Source organism: Aotus nancymaae, unplaced genomic scaffold, assembly GCF_030222135.1.
Source record: "Aotus nancymaae isolate 86718 unplaced genomic scaffold, 86718_ANA_hifiasm-v0.15.2.pri h1tg000004l, whole genome shotgun sequence".
Classification (NCBI taxonomy): Eukaryota; Metazoa; Chordata; class Mammalia; order Primates; family Aotidae; genus Aotus; species Aotus nancymaae.
Window position 1 is genome coordinate 13,902,556 of NW_026988415.1, and position 20,577 is coordinate 13,923,132.

At 36.6% G+C, this 20,577-nt stretch overlaps 1 protein-coding gene across 6 annotated transcripts in view; it reads right to left on the minus strand.

Annotated features, from left to right (window-relative positions):
- INTS6L (integrator complex subunit 6 like) overlaps positions 1 to 20,577 on the minus strand; it is a 59,995-nt gene that overhangs the window by 7,562 nt on the left and 31,856 nt on the right. For 4 of the 6 annotated variants that reach the window (XM_021667183.2, XM_021667181.2, XM_021667182.2 and 1 more), the window contains exons 9-12: positions 16,764 to 16,896; positions 5,896 to 5,990; positions 2,328 to 2,546; positions 1,296 to 1,419 (exon numbers count right to left, since the gene is read on the minus strand). In XM_021667183.2, the coding sequence (XP_021522858.1) occupies positions 1,296 to 1,419; positions 2,328 to 2,546; positions 5,896 to 5,990; positions 16,764 to 16,896 (571 nt within the window). Of the gene's footprint in view, positions 1 to 1,295; positions 1,420 to 2,327; positions 2,547 to 4,789; positions 4,901 to 5,895; positions 5,991 to 16,763; positions 16,897 to 20,577 lie in introns of all 6 variants that reach the window. The other 2 variants (XM_012444788.2, XM_012444786.3) reach the window with 1 other exon arrangement.

Sequence of the window (20,577 nt, forward strand, 5' to 3'; positions counted from 1 at the left end):
ATGGTCCTTTTGAGAAGTCATGATAATATAGTTTGGTTTAGCAGTGTGTGTCTTGGCATCAAATAGTGTTTAAAGTCTCAAATCTAGCATTCTAGGATCTAGAAGCATCTCTCTTCATCTCAATCATAACTTAGCCTACCATTACTACTGCCTACAGGCTCACATTGCTAGGATTGGAACAACTCCCTTACCTTCAAACCAGGTTTGAGAATGGGCCGACCTCCCCTACACCACCATCCCAACTCAAATCACCAGATATCTTTTGCATTTCAAGGAGTCTAGGCTCTGCAGCATTCTCTGATCATCCAGAAAATCTTGGTTAGTGGGTATTAATCACTGATAATTTGATTAAATCCATAGGTTCTCTTCCTAGAAAAGCCCTTTTACACACAAAACTTAGTGTATAATTTCAGGGGATTGGCCAGGATAAGATTTGCTCATTTTAGTGAACAGGTGACCCTGTTTAAAATTAACATAATGGAGTAAATGGGAATTTGTAAATAGTCACAATTATCCTGGATAGCATTAGGTTGATTACTTTCATGCAAATGAGGTATTCTCTACTGAATTTATCATAGTAATCTGGGTGGTATAGTGTTTGGGTGTGCAGATTGAGAAATATGACAGACCAAGGTTCTGCCACTTTCCAACCGGCTAAGCTTGGGCAAACTACTAAAATGCTCACTTTCAGTTTCCATGTCCATAAAGTGAGCATAAAAACAGTATCTATGGCCGGGCATGGTGGCTCACGCCTGTAATCCCAGCACTTTGGGAGGCCAAGGTGGGCAGATCATGAGGTCAAGACATTGAGACCATCCTGGCCAACATGATAAAACTCGTCTCTACTAAAGATACAAAATTAGCTGGGTGTGGTGGTGCACGCCTGTAGTCCCAGCTACTGGGGAGGCTGAGGCAGGAGAATCACTTGAACCCGGGAGGAAGAGGTTGCAGTGAGCCGAGATTGCACTACTGCACTCCGGCCTGGGCAATAGAACAAGACTCCGTATCAAAAAACAACAACAAAACAGTTTCTATTTCCTGAGGTTGTTTGAAGCTTTCAATAGCTAAAGCATGGCAAGTGTAGTGTACGTGCTGATTAAGCACACTTGCCCTTAAACTTGGAAAAAAAAAACAAACTTGTGCTGGTTAAATAGACATAGGGATTCAGTGAAAATGGGCATTTTAAACATTAAAATGCTATAAAGTAACCTACTCGTTATGCAATAAACACCTTCCTGTAAGTCACGCCTGCCATTTTCCTAAAAAAAAAAAAAAGTATTTCACAGTTCTTTTACCTTCATCTTGTCCAACAATAAACTTGTGCGTTTTCAGCAGATTGGATCTCATTCTGGTCAGCTGGTCTAAAAGACCTCTACGGGGAATATCATAAGCATTTCTATATGTCTGAGGTTTCAAATCCTATTTGAAATGAAACAAATAATTTCAGTTATTCTTGAGGCTTTTAATATAGAAATATAATAGTTATCCCTCTTAAAATGTTATTGAAGAGTGTTATGTCAATGCAACTGACTATAGTGGAATTTTCCCAGTGGCAAAATTCCACTTGCTAGCCTTGTTCTGCGTTCTAACACACCTACAGAGTATTAAAGCCACTGGGACTATCCGTTTTCAAGTATGTCACTTAAAACCCCAAATCCTGAGATTGATACCTGTGGCCACCTAGCAGGACCACTGCTGATACTCTAGACGTATTCCTCTGGCAGCCACGGAGGGGAGGTGAACTGCTGGATCTGCCTTTAGGAAAGCCATGGCTGATCCTGCAAGGAGTGCAGTTAGCAGAGAGCCTCCCGCTGCCGTGGTGCCATAGGGATCCGCTGCAGCACTGAGCTGAGGCCATGCCCTTCCCAGGCTGCCCACGGCCAGTGACAGAGAATGGCAGGGTGTTAGGGCCTGGTCAGCTCTGCCCAGCGTGGCCCTCCTCTATGGGAAATCTTGGTGCCAGAGGTCCCCATCGGGCTGGCTAAGACTTTCTCCAAGCTACACCAGTGTCTGAGCTTCTTCACAACCAATCCTCTTTCATTCTTCCCTCCTCTCAGAAGTGCTAGGTCAGCTTTGTGGCCTGGAGGCTCTCCCTGCCTACTGAGGCTCTCCCTGCCTACTCTAGCTCCCTCTCCCCTTTATCTTTCATGGGCATTACCCCCAAAACATTTCTTGTCCATTTAATTCCATACTGATATCTGCTGACAATTCCTAAACTGGTCCATTAGCTACTAACTTCAAAATAGGATTGTCCATTATTTCAAAACTAAAGGAATATGAAAGACCTAAATGTATCAGACAAGTTCAAACAAATAGAAACTATTTACCTTGTTTAAGAGCCCAACTTGGAAGCCAGCAAATTCTTTGGTATTCAATTCTGTCAGTCTAAGCGCAGTTTCCCCTGTGATTTCTTTCAATAGTTTTCTAAAATTTTTATTGTGAGTCAAGGACATGCCACCTCCGGAATGATTTTTCACTTTAATTCCAGTTTCCTGGGGAGGTTTCTTCCCCACTGATGCTAGTATTCGTTCTGACTCTAGTTTGGTCTAAAATGAAAGTACATAGTATGTTATAAAAACATCTATATTACCACTGTCATTTTTACTACTTAAGAAAGATAATACTTTCAGAACCCCACAGAAAAATTTTCAGTTACAAATCACAGAAAAATAGATAATTAAACATTTTCCTGTGCTTCTCTGCACTACCACAGCAAACAGATAGGGGGCGGGAAAGACAAAAAAAATACGTTTTTTGTCTTTTCTTTGTCTAGTGTCAAGATTATAATTAAATGATGGAGAGAATAAAAACCATGAATAAGAATTTCATTCATAGACATTTGAAAGCAAATTTTGGTACTATAAAATCTAGTCTAAGTGAACAGGTTCATTTCAGACCCAGACATAAATAAAGGTTTAAGACTTTGTATTTATACATGTAAACTAGTGCTAAAATTCAGATCATATTGATTGGAATTATATCTGAAAAAATTAATCTGTTTATCTCTAATATTGGACTATCCAAAAAGGTCTTAGATGATAATGCTTAATTTAACAGATGTTACCAAGTAAATAATTTATGAAAAGCCTCTTAATAGGCATTATGATACCACATTGATTAAAATTGTTTGAATGTATTATAGCAATATATATTTGGCATATTTTGTGTTTTACATACATCTGAAATGGTTCAAGAAACACTGGTGACCTAGTTATTAAATTAGTAATTTGAGCTATTATAAATTAGCTATGATCTTCTCTTTTTCTGTAAAAGATGGAATTCTACCAATGTTCTGTAAACCAAAATAATTTTGGATTTCTTGTGGTTTGGTCAGAGATATTTATTAATTTTCCCTAATTATTGGAATTAAGTCTATTTTATTATCTTTAAAAAATTCTTAAGACATGAAATATGAGATAAGAGCAAATTAAGGGTCTGTTTCCTTAAATGTTCTTAAAAGTTCATTCATAAAATGATACATGTGCCCCAAAAGGTCCCAGAACTTGCATTAATTAAGACCTCTGTGCACTATTCTCCCTTGTGGCATATCTTGCTGATACAGCCTTAAAGGCTTAGGTAAACATCAAATTAAAAAAGAAATCGATAGATCAATAGATAAATAAATAACTGAACCAAAACATTTACAACAACAACAAAAAATCTATTAGCAGAGAGGAAAGGGGGTTAGGGGGACACTTGGTAGATCAGAAATCTGGGGTTGCCTTTACTTTCTTTTGCACTTATAAGCACACTGGACTGGTAGGAGCTGGTAAGCTCCAGACCATACTTAAGGTGTTGTCAGTTCCTAGCAAGGTGTGTCGGCATCCCAATTGTGGAGCCACTTTGGTTCTTTAGTGAAATCTGATGTTACACTCACTACTCCCCATCTTCTAAAGGCCAAACTTCCAAACACATCCACCTTGAAGCATTATCACCACTGCAAATGCTACTACTGTCCCCTACCTGGGAATACCTTTGCGCATAAGGTAAGTAAAACTGCTGCATTAATTTGTCATATAATGTAACACATTCATATGGTAGTAAAGCACTAACTCAGTAGTTCTCAAATATTTCCATCCTACAAGAATGGGCTAAGTAGAGGTGAGAAGTATGATAAGGAACGGTGAGTGGAGGATGAGGTACTAATAGAGAGGGGCAGGCAAGGGACAAGGTGAATAATGGCAAATGAGGAACAGGTGGAGGGTGAGAAGAGGGGAAACTGAGCTCCACTCTTCAGGTCCCCTTGGGGTCTATCACCCTCCAGTGTGAGGAACACTGGTCTCATCTCCCCACTCTCCAGGGAAAAGCATATAGCTATTTATCCAAGGGCTAGCATGTGAGTATAAGTCCTTCACATTAATGACTAGTTAAATGACTTGCCTGAAAACTTATCTTAGGCAAGTCATTTAACACATCATGCCTCAGTGTGCTGACCTAAACAGGAGGGATGCTCTAGCCCAGAGTGATCTGAGGAGGAACTAGGTTGAAGATAGACAAAATGTGACCCATGAGAGAAGTCTATTAAGCCTCTGCCCCATATCAACCAGCTTGTGGGTAGGACAAACTGGCAGGCAAAAGGAGAAATGGCACAGCATCAAATGATACTGACAGACCCTTAACTGTAGCTTAATGGTGAAGCTAGAAGCCATAGAGAATCACATTATTACTAATCCATAAAGTGTAGAGATATATACACATTTAATTGGAAAAATTACAGTTACACTAAAGAATAAGGAAATGCACTTCTGAGGGCAAAGGATTTTTGTTTGTTTGTTTTTACCAATACTACCTGTTGGCTGAGTTTTTTAAGGTAAGAGATAACACTGTAACTAAGTCCACAATCTAAATTATCTGATATCAGATTTGGAGCTCCCATCATCCTTAGTGCTTTCTTTAATGGCTATAAGGAAACAAAATACACAACAGTAAGAATAGAATAAATCTTAAAATACTCAAAGTTCAGTTATAAGGGGCAAGGGGACATGATTCATTTCTTAGAAGTCAAGGTGCTGCACATAAAACCAAACATGGAACATTAAAAAGTGGCAATGAAAATAGCAGAGAAGTAAGGAGCAGAAAGTAAAAAAATCAGAAGAGAGTGGGATAAGAAGAGCAAGTAACAGCAAATTCAAACAAGTAAATTGCTTTCAGTCTTATTTCCCAAATCATCAAATCGTTTCACACTGCATTTTACTGTTCGCCCCATTCCTGCCATGGTAAATAGTAACACACCCCAATTTCTCCTCCCAATGAAACCAATGGTACCATTTAAGATCCTGCCTTTTCACCTCTAGAAACTTGGCTTAAAATTTACCACATCAACCTCTGAAATGATTTTGGTAATCTTAATTTAGATTATATTACCAGTTCAAAGTCATGAATACTTCACGTTATAAAAACCAAAATGAGGCCAAATCATTTCTTAATCTTGTTGGATTCTGCCTCCCACCACCAGTGCCCCAACTTCATGCTGTGTCCAGGACACATTTAAGAGGCAACAGGCAACTGTAATGTCTTCAGATTTGCTTTTTCCAGAGGGAAACCCCATGCTGAGAATTTCTAGAGTTAAAAAGGGAAGTTGATCTAATATATGAATCCAGATCTATTTATTCTTAAATTCCAATATTACAATTTCATAAGGTTACTTTTCATAAGAGAAACATAGATGTGTTTTATAAAAACAACCATGGCAGTTAAAGGAATAAAATAGAGAAAACAATTTTCTTTTGTGCCGCCATGACATCTCCAAACTCTTACACATGATTTGAGAAGACAGTGACGACACAAATATCTGTAAAATAAAAAGATAACTCTCTTATTGCAAAAGTAAAGATTTTGATCATGACAAGAATCATCACTGATACAGTTAATACATATATACACACAAATACATACTAATAGGTAGTATGGAGGCAGAGTTTTTAAGTAGCTGTCAAAAGCCTGTCGCCACTTCAGATTTGGCTTAAGCTTGTGAACTTTAAACAAGTCATCTGCAAATACAAAAATAAAATATTACATCATTGTAGTCCTGAGTTCTAAGGATCTAATCAAGCAACCTACATCTAGAAACTTCAATTTTAATGTAGATAAAAATTTCACTTGTGTTTATTTGATTATCTTTTTTAGTGGTTGTATTATTTACCAAAATTATATACAATATTTTTTCTAGAAAATGAAATAAATACTCAAGTTACATATTCCTCTTCCATCCACAATGCTACATAAAATACAATATTGAAACAATGATTGTGATCCACTTGAAATATTTTCCCAACCTCTTACATATTAGTAACTCTAGTAATTTTCACCTCAGGGGCAATCCATGGTCACTGGTTGATGGAATAACATTTATTTCTTTATTTCATTTAAACATAGAGGGTTGTTACACATTTTGCTGAAAGGTCCAGGTAAGAGACTTTACAAAGTATGTAAGAAGAAAAGCTAAGCCTATAATTTCTAGGCAGTGATGAGCAAGCTCTAAAACTATATTTTGGACCAGGCACAGGGGCTTACACCTGTAATTCTCACACTTTGGGAGGTTCAGGCAGATGGATCACTTGAGCCCAGAAATTTCAGACTAGCCTGAGCGACAGAGTAAGACTCCTGTCTCTATAAAAAATAAACAAATTTAGCCAGGTATGGTGGCATACGCCTGTAGCTGGGGAGGCTGAGGCAGGATTGTTTGAGCCTGGGAGGTTCATGCTGCAGTGAGCTGTGATCATACCACTGCACTCCAGCCTGGGTGACAGAGCAAGACCCTGTCTCAAAAAACATAGTAAAATTAAATAAAATATAAACATTTGGATTCTCTTTAATCAGTCTATGTTTTGTTTAGCCATATTTCACTGCCTCTTCATTTTTTTTTTTATTTCCATGATCACACATTTTGAGCCAAACTTTAGGTCACTCATTGACCTAAAGTCATCAGGTGATAGTAAAAGCACTAGTAGAAGTAAGTACAGATGTTAGGTTGAGGTTTAAAATTCTGTACAACTAAACATGCTTCTTGAATACCATGTACTAAAAATATTTGAACTAAAAATATTTACCTAAAATAAGTAGGCATTCTCTATCTTTTCACACTTAAATTTAATTATTTTAATAATCTAAATACATTTATATATACTGCATGAAAACTTCCTTCACATCTCATTACTTCCTTCCAAATGTAAGAAAAAAATATTTTTTCTAATATAAAAATGAAAAATAGGAATTCCCCAGACATCAACACGAATCTACCACACATACTATAGGTACCAAAGACACTATAAATTCATCCTTTATTTTGTGTCTTAAGGTTTTATTAGTTCTTATTTGAAAAAAAAAATTTACTTACAGAGACAAAACCATCCTTATCCCATATGCATAATTTCTTTACAAATAGGGCTATTCTTTGAAATTCTGAATAAATTTAGTTAAGAAAAGTGACTACCTATTTCCTTCCTTTTACTGCTATAATAAATTATTCACTCCTGCTGAAACAAATTTAAATCAATTTACAGAGCCATAAAATGTAGGTCTTTTGTTAAAGATCTAAAGATATTTCTGGTTCATTGCAGCAAGTGGGGCCTTTAAAGACCATTCATATTTTGACAGAAAGGAATGAGAAACCATGGATATATCCTGTTATACCACGTCTTTATGTGGAGTCTGTTGGGAATTAGCCAGATTTTGGAAACTAACGGAGAAATGTAAATACTGAAGAAACTTTTAGATATAAATAGATTAGATAATCGAGTGAATAATACTCTTTGTATTTCTAACAAGGCCAATTGCAATGATTCCACCAAGGAGCTCCTTTAGGCTAATTATTTTCTGCCAGAGTTTTAAAACGGGAGTCAGGAGAAGAAAATCTTCTGCAGTGTAGATTAAGGGTACAGAGCTCCTAGGGTGACACTGCCTTAGTCACTACCTCTGTAGCTCAGCAAATGATTTCCATGGCATTGAATATCCATTCACATGGACTCTCTAGGAAAGTTCAGTAAAGGTGTCATACAAACAATTAGCTGATCAACATTTGAAAGAAATGGTGATGAGAGTGTAGAATGAAAGTAAAATGATACTGCCAACACCTCAAAAATGACTGGTATTTTCTCTTCCAATTCCTTTCTCCCCCATTTCTTTCTTCAAAGAGACAGAAGACCTGAGTTTGAGTTCAAACTCAGCCACTTCCTTAGCTCAGTGAGTTTGAAGAAATCACCTTTGTAAGCCTCCATTTCATCTATAAAATGGGTTAGATGATCATTGCCTTACCGCAAGACTATTCTAAGGAACTACATAATGTATGTGTAAAAGCCCTGTACAAAATGAAAAACAAAAAAACAAACCAGTGTAAGCTGTGAAGTACCGGAAACACAGTGACTGATACACATCAATTATCCTGCTTCTATTCTCTATTTTCATACCTCTCCCTTTCTTCCTCCTGATAACTGGTTTTAATATGGAACTAAATTTTATTTTTTACACAAGTCCTCAGTTCTTAATTTAAAAGAACAGGTGGATTGAATGTGGTGCATTTAAGAAAAGGAAAAAATGTTGTTATGAATGCTCTAATTTTTGCAGTTATTGGGTCTCATTAGAAAAACTAATTTCCTAATTGAGAGAGAGTCCTTTGCTAACTATGACAATCTGGTGACCTCTTTCTTGACATGATTCTTCTGATAGCTCATTGATACAATTAAGCCTAATTTATCTATTACAGAAAATGAGATACTTTATATTTTCTGGTAAGTTAAGTAATTAAACTTTTGTGACCTTCATTTGATTGAAATCTAGTATTAATAAAAACAAAACAAGGGACACTATTATGACAATTACTGTACTATGCAGTAATATAGTGATGCTTCTGGACTTATGAAGTCTGTGTAACTTACTGTCCATGTCCACAAAAATTGCAAAATTATACAATAGCCTTACAGTAAGTATATTTTTAGTATAATATAGCAGTGTCTTCGAGAGCTACTAAATTAAGGTAGATATTAATAATGACAATAATAATAACAGCATTTATTGAGCACTTATTATTTGCCAGGCAAATATATATATATATATATATATATACATTTCAGGAATGAAGGAAAGAATCAAGATATTCTCAGATGAACAGAAACGAAGAGAATTTGTCACTAGTAGACCTACCCTTAAAAAAAACAGCTAAAAGATGTTCTTTAAACAGAAATTAAACATGAACACACCTTGAAATATCAGGAAGAAAGAACAGGATATGCCAAAATATGGTTTAAAACAATACACTTCGATCTGGAGTATTCTAAATTATGTTTGACAGTTGAAGCAAAAGTTATAACACTGCCTCATGTATTTCTAAATGTACATAAAATAGTTCAGATAACTTTATTATAAATGGAGAAGGGTAAGGGAATATGAAGAGATAAAGTTTCTATATTTCACTCAAATTCGTAAAATAATGAGAACGAGTAGACTGTGCTAAGTTATATATACTTAACATTTGGAGCAACACTGAAAAAGCTATCCAATCAGATATACTTGAAAGTAACTACAGGTAAAAGAAAATGGAATTCTAAAAAATGTTTCAATAACCCAAAATATGCCAGAAAAATGAAAATAGAGAAAATAAAAATAGATAGAACAAAGAGAAAGCGATAATATAAGATGGCATACTTAAGTCCTAACATAACAATAATCACATTAAATGCAGATATCTAAACACACCAATTAGAAAACAATGATTGGCAGAGTGGATTAAAAAACGTGATCCAAAAATGTGCTATCCGTAAGAAACTCACTTAAACATAACAGTTATAGGCAAGTTCAAAGTAAAATGATGGTAAAAGATATATCATGTAAATGTCAAAGAAAAACAGTGGATACATTAGTATCAGATAAAGCAGACTTAAGAGCAACGAAAATTAGCAAAGGCACATTACATAATGATCAATCAAGGAAGAATACACAGTGATTCTAAATGTGTATGAACCAAGTAAAAGCTGCAAAATAGGTAAAGCAAAAATTGATGGAACTGAAAAAGAAACAGACAAATCCACAATTATAGTTGGAGACTTCAACACTCCTCTCTCAAAACTGATAGAGCAAATAGACAGAAAATCAACAAGGATATAGCAGAACACCATCAACCAACAGGAACAATTTAACACTTGTAGAATATCCTACCAAACAACATGAGACCCTACATTATTCTTAAGCACTGCAGGAATACACATTAAGACAGAAAATATTCTTTGCCATAAAGCAAATAGCAGCATATTTGTAAGAGTAGGTATCATATACAGATGTGTCCTCTGACCACAATGGAATTCAATCTAGCAATTAGTAACAGAAAGATAATAGGTACGTTTCAAAATACTTGGAAACCAAACAATACACTTCTTCTTTTTTTTTTTTTCTTTTTGTTTTGAGATGGAGTTTCGCTCTTGTTACCCAGGCTGGAGTGCAATGGCGCAATCTCGGCTCACTGCAACCTCCGCCTTCTGGGTTCAGGCAATTCTCCTGCCTCAGCCTCCTGAGTAGCTGGGATTATAGGCACGCGCCACCGTGCCCAGCTAATTTTTTGTATTTTTAGTAGAGACGGGGTTTCACCATGTTGACCAGGATGGTCTCGATCTCTTGACCTTGTGATTCACCGGCCTTGGCCTCCCAAAGTGCTGGGATTACAGGCGTGAGCCACCACGCCCGGCCCTCAAACAATACACTTCTAAATAATCTATGGGTCAAAGAAGTCTCAGGAGAAATTAAAAGACAAAGTAAAGTGAATGAAAATGAAAGACAACATATAAAATTTGTGGAAAGCAGCTAAATTAGTGCTGAGAGAAATTTAAGGGACTAAGTATTACTTACAATAGAAAAGAGGAAAAGCATGAAACCAATAATTTAAGATCACATACCAAGAATTTAAAAAAAAAAAAAGCAAAACAAACTTAAAATAAGAAAGGAAATAAAGAAATCAATGAAATTTTAAAAAGAAAAAAGATAAAATTAATAAAACAGCTGGTTCTTTGATGAGATTAATAAAAGTGACAAACACCTAGCAAGGCTCACAAAGACAAAGAAGACACAAGATCCATATTATCAATACCAGGAATAATATAGGTGATATCACTAAAGACTATACACATCAAAAGGACAATCAGAAATTGCTAAGAATGACTCTACACACACAAATTTCACAATGTAAATGAAATGAACAAACGGACTGATTCTTCAAAAGGACACATAAACACATTTCACTCAATGAAATATATAATCCCTCAATGAAATATATAATTTGAATAACCGTATAACCATGAAGGAAACTGAATTAATAATTTTAAAACTCCCAACAGGAATGTTTAGAAGCAGACAATTTTACTCAGGAATTCTATCAAATGTTTACAGAATAATTAATAATTTTAAAACTCCCAACAGGAATGTTTAGAACCAGATAGTTTCACTCAGGAATTCTATCAAATGTTCACAGAATAATTAATACCAATCATACACAATCTTTTCCAGAAAACAGAATAGGAGAAGCACTTCCCAATTCATTATATAAAGAGCTGGTATTACCTTGACACCGAAACCAAAGATAACAAAAAAAGAAAACTACAGGCCAATATCTTTCATGAATATAGACACAAAATTACTCAACAAAATATTAGCACATAGAACTCAGTAATCTATATGAAAAGAATTATATGCCATGACCAAGTAAGACTTATTTCAGGGATGGAAAGGTGGTTCAATATTTGAAAATCAGTCAGTGTAATCCGTCATAGTAACAGACCAAAGAAGCAAAATCATATAGTCATATCAAATTATGCAGAACGAACATTGAGGGTGGGCCCAGTGGCTCGTGCCTGTAATCCCAGCACTTTGGGAAACCGAGGCAGATGGATCGCCTGAGGTCAGGAGTTCAAGACCAGCTTGGCCAACATGGTGAAACCCCAACTCTGACTAAAAATACAGAAATTAGCCACGTGTGGTGGTGCATTTGTGTAATCCAGCTACCTGGGAGTCTGAGGCAGGAGAATCACTTGAACCTGGGAGACAGAGGTTGCAGTGAGCTGAGATCATGCCACTGGACTCTAGCCTGGGCAACACAGCAAGACAAAAGAAAGAGAAAAAGAGAGAGAGAAGGAGAGAAGGAAAAGAAGGAGGGAAGGAAGGAAGGATGGGAGGGAGGGAAAGAAAGGGCAGTTGAGAAGATGTAACACCTATTTATGATTTTTAAAAACTCAGAAAAACAGAAATAGAAGTGGAACTCTTCAACTCTTTTTTTTTTTTTTTGAGACAGTGTTGCACCGTCTCCCAGGCTGGAGTGCAGTGGCGTGATCTCGGCTCACTGCAACCTTCGCCTCCTGCATTCAAGCGATTCTCTCGCCTCAGTCTCTCAAGTAGCTGGGACTATAGGTGCATGCCACCATGCCTGGCTAATTTTTGTATTTTTTTAGTAGAGACGGGGTTTTGCCATGTTGATCAGGCTGGTCTTGAACTCCTGACCTCAGGTGATCCAACCGCCTCAGCATCCCAAAGTGCTGAGATTACAGGCATGAGCCACCGCACCCAGCCAGAACTCTTCAACTTGATAAAGAAAATCTACAAAAGACTTATGCTTAACGAAAGAATGAATACCTCCCCTCCCCAACACATAACACTGGGAACAAGGCATAGTTGTCAAGCACTGAAGGAACATACATCTTACCACTGCCATTCAACACAGTGCTGGAAGTTCTCTACAGTACAGTAAGGCAAGAAAAGAAAATAAAAAGCATACAGATAAGAAAGGAAAAGGTAAAATTGTCTCTATTTGCAGATGACATAATTGCCTATATTGAAAATTTCAGGGAATCTACAAAACTCTCCTACAACTAATAAGTGAGTTCAGTAAAGTTGCAGGATACAATATTAACATAAAAATCAATTGTATTTGTACATTCTAGCAGTGAATATACAGATACCAACATCGAAAATAGAATACCATTTGCAATCACCTAAAACACGAAATAGGTGTAAATATAACAAAATATGCACTGTATTTGCATGCAGAAAACTGCATAACACTGATGAAAGATCAAAAAAGATCTAAATAACTATTCACAAGCCACCTGTCAGAGGACTAGTATCTACGATATATAAGGAAGTCTCAAAACTCAACAGTAACAAAAGCAAACCATCTAATTAAAATATAGGGAAAAGTCAGTTTGCCAAAGAACATATACAATGGTACATGAGCACATAGAAACCACAGTGCTGTATCACCATGCACCTACTGAAATGGCTAAAATTTAAAAAATACTAACACCAAAGACTGGTGAAGATGCAGAGAAACTGATTCACTCATACACTGATGGTGAGAATGTAAAATGGTATAGCTACTCTGGAAAACACTTAAGCTGTTTCTTAAATAACTAAACATGCAACTACCATAGGATCCAGCAATTGCACTCCTGGGCATTTATCTCACAGAAGTGAAGACTTATGTTCACAACCCGTATGTAAATGTTTACAGTAGCTTTATTCACAATAGCCAAAAAGCATAAATGACACAGATGTCTTTCAATAGGTAAATAGGTGGAGAAACTGTGGTATATTCATGTTATAGTATGTAAACTCAGCAGTGAAGAGGAACAAACTATTGATACCTGCAACAACCTGGAGGAATCTCTAGAGAATTACACTGAGTGAAAAAAGCCAATCTGAAAACATTACATACCGAATGGTTCCATTTATATAATATTCTTGATATAATAAAATTGTAGAATGTAGAACAGATTAATGGTTGCCAGTGGTTAAGGAGCGGGTGGGTACAGGAGGGAGGTAGATGTGGCTGTAATAAGGGCCATATAAGGGACCTTTGTGGTGAGGAAAATGTTCTGTATCTTCACTGCATCAATGTTAATATCACAATTGTGATACTGTACCATAGTTTTGCAAGACTTTCATTTGGGAAAACTGATTAAAGAGTACATAGGATATTTCAATATTATTTCTTTTTTAAAAATGTTATTAAAAATTGTGTTTAGGCTGGGCACAGTGGCTCATGCCTGCAATCCCAGCACTTTGCGAGGCCGAGTTGGGCAGATCACTTGAGGTCAGGAGTTCAAGACCAGCCTGGCCAACATGGTGAAACCCCAACGCTATTAAAAACACAAAAATTAACCGGGCATGGTGGTGTACACCTGTAATGCTAGCTACTCAGGAGGCTGAGGCAGGAGAATAACTTGAATCCAGGAGGCGGAGGTTGCAGTGAGAGTGCAGTGATCATGCCACTGCACTCTGGCCTGGGCAACAAAGAGAGACTCTGTCTCAAAAAAGAAATTGTGTTTAAAAACACGTAATACTTACCATCTTAACCATTTTTCACTGTACAGTCCAATTAACTGTATGCATATTGCTGTGCCACAGATCACTAGAGGTTTTTCCACGTACAAAACTGAAACTCTATTACCCACTGAAGAACAAGTCCTCATCTGCCCCTCACTCAGCCCCTGTTTCTGAGTTTGACTACTTTAATACCTCATATAAATGGAATCATACAGTATTTGTCATTTTGAGATTGGCTTATTTCACTTAGCATAAGTCCACTAGGTTCATCCATATTGTAGCATGTCACAAAATTTCCTAAGGTTGAATAACATTCCATTGCATGTATATACAACACATTTTCTTTATCCATTCATCTATCAATGGACTTTTTTTTTTTTTTTTTGCTAATGTGAATAATGCTGCAGTGAACATGGGTGTGCAAATATATCTTCAAGATCCTGGATTCAATTCTTCTGGATATATACTCAGAAATGGAATTGCTGGATCACATGGTAATTCTATTTTTAATTTTCTGTGGTACTTCTATCTGTTTTCCATAGTGGTTGCACCATTTTATGTTCCCAAGAGTGCACAAGAATTCCAATTTCTCCATATCCTTACCAACACTTGTCATCTTCTATTTTTGTGATAGTGACCATCTTGAGGGGTGTAATGTAATGCCTTACTGTAGTTTTGATTTGCATTTCTCTAATGATTGGTGATGTTGAGCATCTTTTGATATGATTGTTGGCCATTTGTACATCTTCCTTGGAGAAATATCTATTCAAGTCCTTTGCCCATTTTTTAACCAGGCCATTTAGGGTTTTGTTTTTGTTTTGTTATTGAAATGTAAGACTTCCTTACGTTTTTTAGAAATTAAGCCCTTATAAGATATATTATTTGCAAATATTTTCTCTTATTCCTTAGGCTGCCTTTTCACTCTATTGATTGTGCTCCTTGATGCACAAGTTTTTAAATTTCATACAGTCCCATGTGTCTAGTTTTGTTTTTGTAGCCTCTGCTTTTGAGGTCATCTCTTTCTATACTCTACATTTTCTATATTATTTCTTCCAACTGCATGTGAATCTACAAGTATCTCAAAATAAAAAGTGTATAAGTGGTATCATGTAGTAACTGTTCTTCTGTGTCTGGCTTATTTCAGTCAGCATAATGTTTTCTAGAATAGTACCTAAAGTAAAGAATACTGTATTGTGTACTTAAAAGACCAGTAAGAAGGTAGATCTTATCAGGGCAGGAGGAAACTTCTGGAGGCGACTGATAGGTTTATGGCATAGATTGAGGTGATGGTTTAATGGGTATATACTTATCTCCAAACTCATCAAGTTCTATACATTAAATATGTACAGCTTTTTGTATTTCAATAATAACTCAATAAAGTAGATCCAAAAAGTGTACTTAAAAAACAGAAAAATAATACCATTAACAGTTTAAGTGAAAATTACATAGTCTAATCTCTTCACTTTACAGTTGTAGAAATGGAAGTCATAAAGATGTATTTAAGAAAAGGGATAAATAAATTTGCAAAATGCAGACTTTTTTTTACTGGCAGTCTTATTAATATGAAAGATATAACCTATATCTTATGTTAATGACAATCAGCTCCTAGAGAACATTCCTCTTAGGTTAGACTGAGAAGTAAAGTAGATAGGTTATATAAAATAATCATACTAATATATTTATGATGACTCATTCTTAAACTTCTTAATTCAACATTTAAATATTTCAATTTCAGTATATTCATTGCATGTTGCATTTATAGCACTAAAAGTCTTACAGTTTTAATGATCACATGAAAACTTAGTAAAGGTTTGATGGTTTTTGCAAAAATTAAGGAACTCCACCAAATGTTACAATTAGAAGGATACTGTGCAGCATTACATTACTCTAAACACATCTAAACAGATGTGGCTCTTCAAATAAGGGGAAAAAAATCTCCATACACATTTTCATTAGTATCTGAGAAACAGCTTCTTGAGTTGTTCCTTTTAGAATCTTGCTATGGAAACCACAGTTCTACAACCACAGTCATTGCAGAATTTACTCTGGTACCTATTTCCTTAACTCACTACTCAGCCTAAAACAGATACCTCAAGAGCATTTATCTTATGAGGAGAAACAAGTACAAGCCAGTACTCGCACCCCATGGTAGCTCTGTTTTGGTATTTTTTGGCCCAAACTAGTCTACAAAAAAGCCAAGTGCACTTCAAACTGGGGGTTGGGGGTGGGGTGTGCATTGGAAGTTGCAACCTGAAGAACAGTGTAAGTATCCCGCAGTGAAGGTCAAGAGTCTCTTCCGTCTGAAGTAAAAACAACGAAAGAAAACAAAACAGAAAACAATATGCAAATTCTCTCCTTTCAAATCAGTTTTTTACTTTCATCTACATTTAAAATGCTTAGTCCATTATTGATTTTTCATTTCTGTTGTCTTTTATAGATAATTCAATGGCACGTGTTTCACTTACCTAAAAGAGGAAGTAAAACTGGGTAGTTATAAGGCATCACAAAGAGGTTTACACAAGTTAAAGTTGTACTGGCTTTTAAATAACCAAATGGATATCCAAGTTCATTGTACTTTCCACTGCTAGTAACAAATACCTAAGAGGAACATGAAGTAATGCACAGTGATGAAAATAAGGATTTTATGTCAAACCAAACCCACAGTAACATTCCATAGCAGCATCTATGGCACAATTCTATTGTAGTTTAAAAATAGCAATAGTGGTTTTAGCCTATGGTTATGTCAAAATGTATTATAGTAGGCCAGGCTTATGTACTAGGATTATAGGTGGCTCACAGTTGTAATCCTAGCACTTTGGGAGACTGAGGTGGAAGGATTGCTTGAGGTCAGGAGTTTGAGACCAGGCTGGGCAACACAGGGAGACCTCATCTCTACAACAAATTTAAAAAATTAGCCAAGTGTGGTGGCATGCGCCTACGGTCCCAGATCCTTGGGAGGCTGAGGCAGGAGGATGGCTTGAGCCCAGGAGGTCGAGGCTGCAGTGAGCCATGACTATGCCACTACACTCTACCCTGGATGACAGAGCGAGACCCTGTCTCAAAAAAAAAATCATATTAAATACGAGTATTCAGATTGCAACTCTTCTATAAATTATATTAAGAAATGAAACTATACCACAGGCCACATCAACAGTACCCAAATATTTACTTCCTTAGCACAATGAAAAATAAAGCTGAAATATTGCTAAGAGGAAATCAGGCACTAAAACAAATAAACTTCTCAAAAGAACAAGTGGTAACCAGAGTGCAGACTGTGATGAAAATAGAACATGGTCCCATGCCTGAAGCATGAAATTACAGAAACAAATCCTACTTAAAGGATTATGTAAACAGTCTTCATTGTACTATTATTAAGTCTTTGCTCTATTCCTCTTTCTGCCCCCTTCCCCTACCCCTTTATTCATTTTTCATTCGATAAATATTTACTGAGTAGCCTATTACAGTAAACCAGGCATTGGTGCTAATTATTTTGAGGCAGCAAGGAGATACTTTGGGTCAATCTGGAAGGCATTTTCTCTTATAAGTTATGCCGACAATGGCCAAGTGCAGTGGTTCACACCTGTAATCCTAGCACTTTGGGAGGCCAAGGAGGGAGGATCACCTGAGGTCAGGAGTTTGAGACCAGACTGACCAACATGGTGAAACCCTGTCTCTACTAAAAAATACAAAAATTAACCAGGTGTGGTGGTGTGCCTTTAATCCCAAGTACTCGAGAGGCTGAGCACGACAATCACTTGAACCTGGGAGGTAGAGAGGTTGCAGTGAGCTGATATTGTGCCACTGCACTCCAGCCTGGGCGACAGAGCAGGACTCTGTCTCAAAAATAATAATAAATAAATAAATAAATAAAAATTAAAACGTTATGCTGGTAAATATTCAATGAAGATTAAAACATTGATCTTGATTCCATACGACTATCTTCTTACTCCTTATTGATTACCTGATGTGATTCCTGTATCATCAGCCCCCATACAGTTGATACGTTGTGCTTGGGTCCCCTAGCTGCCATGTTTTCTCTGTTCCATGTTCAGAGTCTTTGCTCCAACTATCAATATATACCTTTAGAGACCTGGACCTTTACTTTTCCAAAGTCCTTTGGCAGGATCGTTTACAACAAAAGTCGAACCCTGACATTTAACAGAATCCATTTGCCTTGCTAGTTCTTGGTACCAGCAATATCACCTACCAATTCACTACCTTCTTATAATATTAAGTTATCACCAAGAATAAATTGATATAATTTATGTAATGTAATTTATGTAATTTAGGACCCCACAGAACATGAGTTGTACTAAAACATGAATCTACTAGATTTTGTGTCATAATTTGAACCATAATAGAAACGGATAACTGCAATAAAGCATGCTGGATTTTATTTCCTAAGTGTGTATATTAGAAGAGAGGAAAAATTCATCAAAGAAAGATTAAAAAAAAAAATCACATGCACAAGGCAGTCAAGGGTCAGATCTATGATTCCTATGAAAGGAAAAGCAGTGTATTTTGTTTCTTTCTTTCTCTTCCCTATCTTCTTTGGCCCCTTGAGTTTTTCCTCCTTATCAGCCAAAGATTCATAGATTTTTAGGGCTCTAAAGGATCTTCAGAGCTAGTTCAGAGAAAGTAAGTGCCTAGTGCAAGGCCACACATTTGGTGACAGAACTAGGGTTAGGCTCCACTCTCCACTGTGGTTTCGTCAAATTTCCTGGCTCCTGGTTCATTTTATTCTTTTTCACTCCCACTAATTCATCACATTAAGAATACTCTAAGCCAGGCACAGTGGCTCACACCTGTAATCCCAGCACTTTGGGAGGCTGAAGTGGGCAGATCACCTGAGGTCGAGACCAACCTGACTAACATGGAGAAACCCCCATCTCTATTAAAAATACAAAAATTGGCCGGGCGTAGTAGTGTATACCTATAATCCCAGCTACTTGGGAGGCTGAGGCAGGAGAATTGCTTGAACCTAGGAGGTGGAGGTTGCAGTGAGCCAAGATCACTCCATTGCACTCCAGCCTAGGCAACAAGAGCGAGACTCTGTCTCAAAAAAAAAAAAAAAAAAAGAATACTCTAAAACAAAGTAACGTAAGGTACAGAAAAAAGGCATATGACATATTTAAGGGGTTCTACAGGCACGAGGACAGCATTTCTTGTTTCTCTAAAGAAGGTTTCCAAGAAATCTACATAGCAAAGAGGGGCTATTTGAGGGAAAAGCTATAATTTGTAATTGTATTTGTTTTCATTGTAAAAAATTTTTTCAACCCATAAATTCAAATGTCATATCTTTATTTTAAATTAGCAATCTGTTACCCATATAGCTACACTTCTAGCATTGTGGGCAAACTATAAGTATATAGCTCAATAAATGCTCACAAAGTGAATGTACATGTGTAAAAAGCACGTGAGTCAAAAAATAGAACATGGCTGGGCACAGTGGTCGATGCCATAACCCCAGCACTCTGGGAAGCTGAAGTGAGAGGATCACTTGAGCCCAGGAGTTTGAGACCAGCCTGGGCAATACAGTGAGGCTCCATCTCTATAAAACAATAAAAATAAAAAATTAGCCAGGAATTGTGGTATGTGCCTATATTCTTAGCTCCTCTCAGGGGCTGAGGTGGTAGGATCCCTTTGCTTGAGACAAGGAGGTCGAGGCTACAGTGAGCTGTGTGATTGCCTTACTGCACTCCAGCCTGGGCAACAGGTTGAACTCTCTCCAAAAAAAAAAGAAAGAAAGAAAGGAAGAAAGGAAGAAAGGAAGAAAGGAAGGAAGGAAGGAAGGAAGGAAAGAAAAGAAAGAAACAGAACAAAACCAAACATCCCCTCATGTCTTCTTCTGTCCACTACCTTGCATCCCCCCAAGATAAACCACTATCCTGACTTCTAACAGAGTAAGTTAGCTTTACCTCTCTCTGAAAGTATATAATATGGAATTACACAATATGTGATCTTTTCTGTCTAGCTTCTTTGCTCAGTATTATGTTTATGAGATTATTCTGTTTCTTGTGCTTTTACATTCTTGCTTTAAGCCTGCTCCTTTTTTCTAACTAGTTGTGACATCTTTGGAGAATTTAAGTAGCTTACAGACAACTTGTAGCGATAATCTCACATTTTAGGATAAAACAGATGGCAGTCTGAAAGTGTTCCTTGCATAAATAGAGCCTAACAGTTACTGATTGCTATATAGTCCTATATAGCAATAGAAATAGAGCATACATCTTTACAGTTTAGAAATAGAACACACATCTTTACAGTGTAGAACTTTTT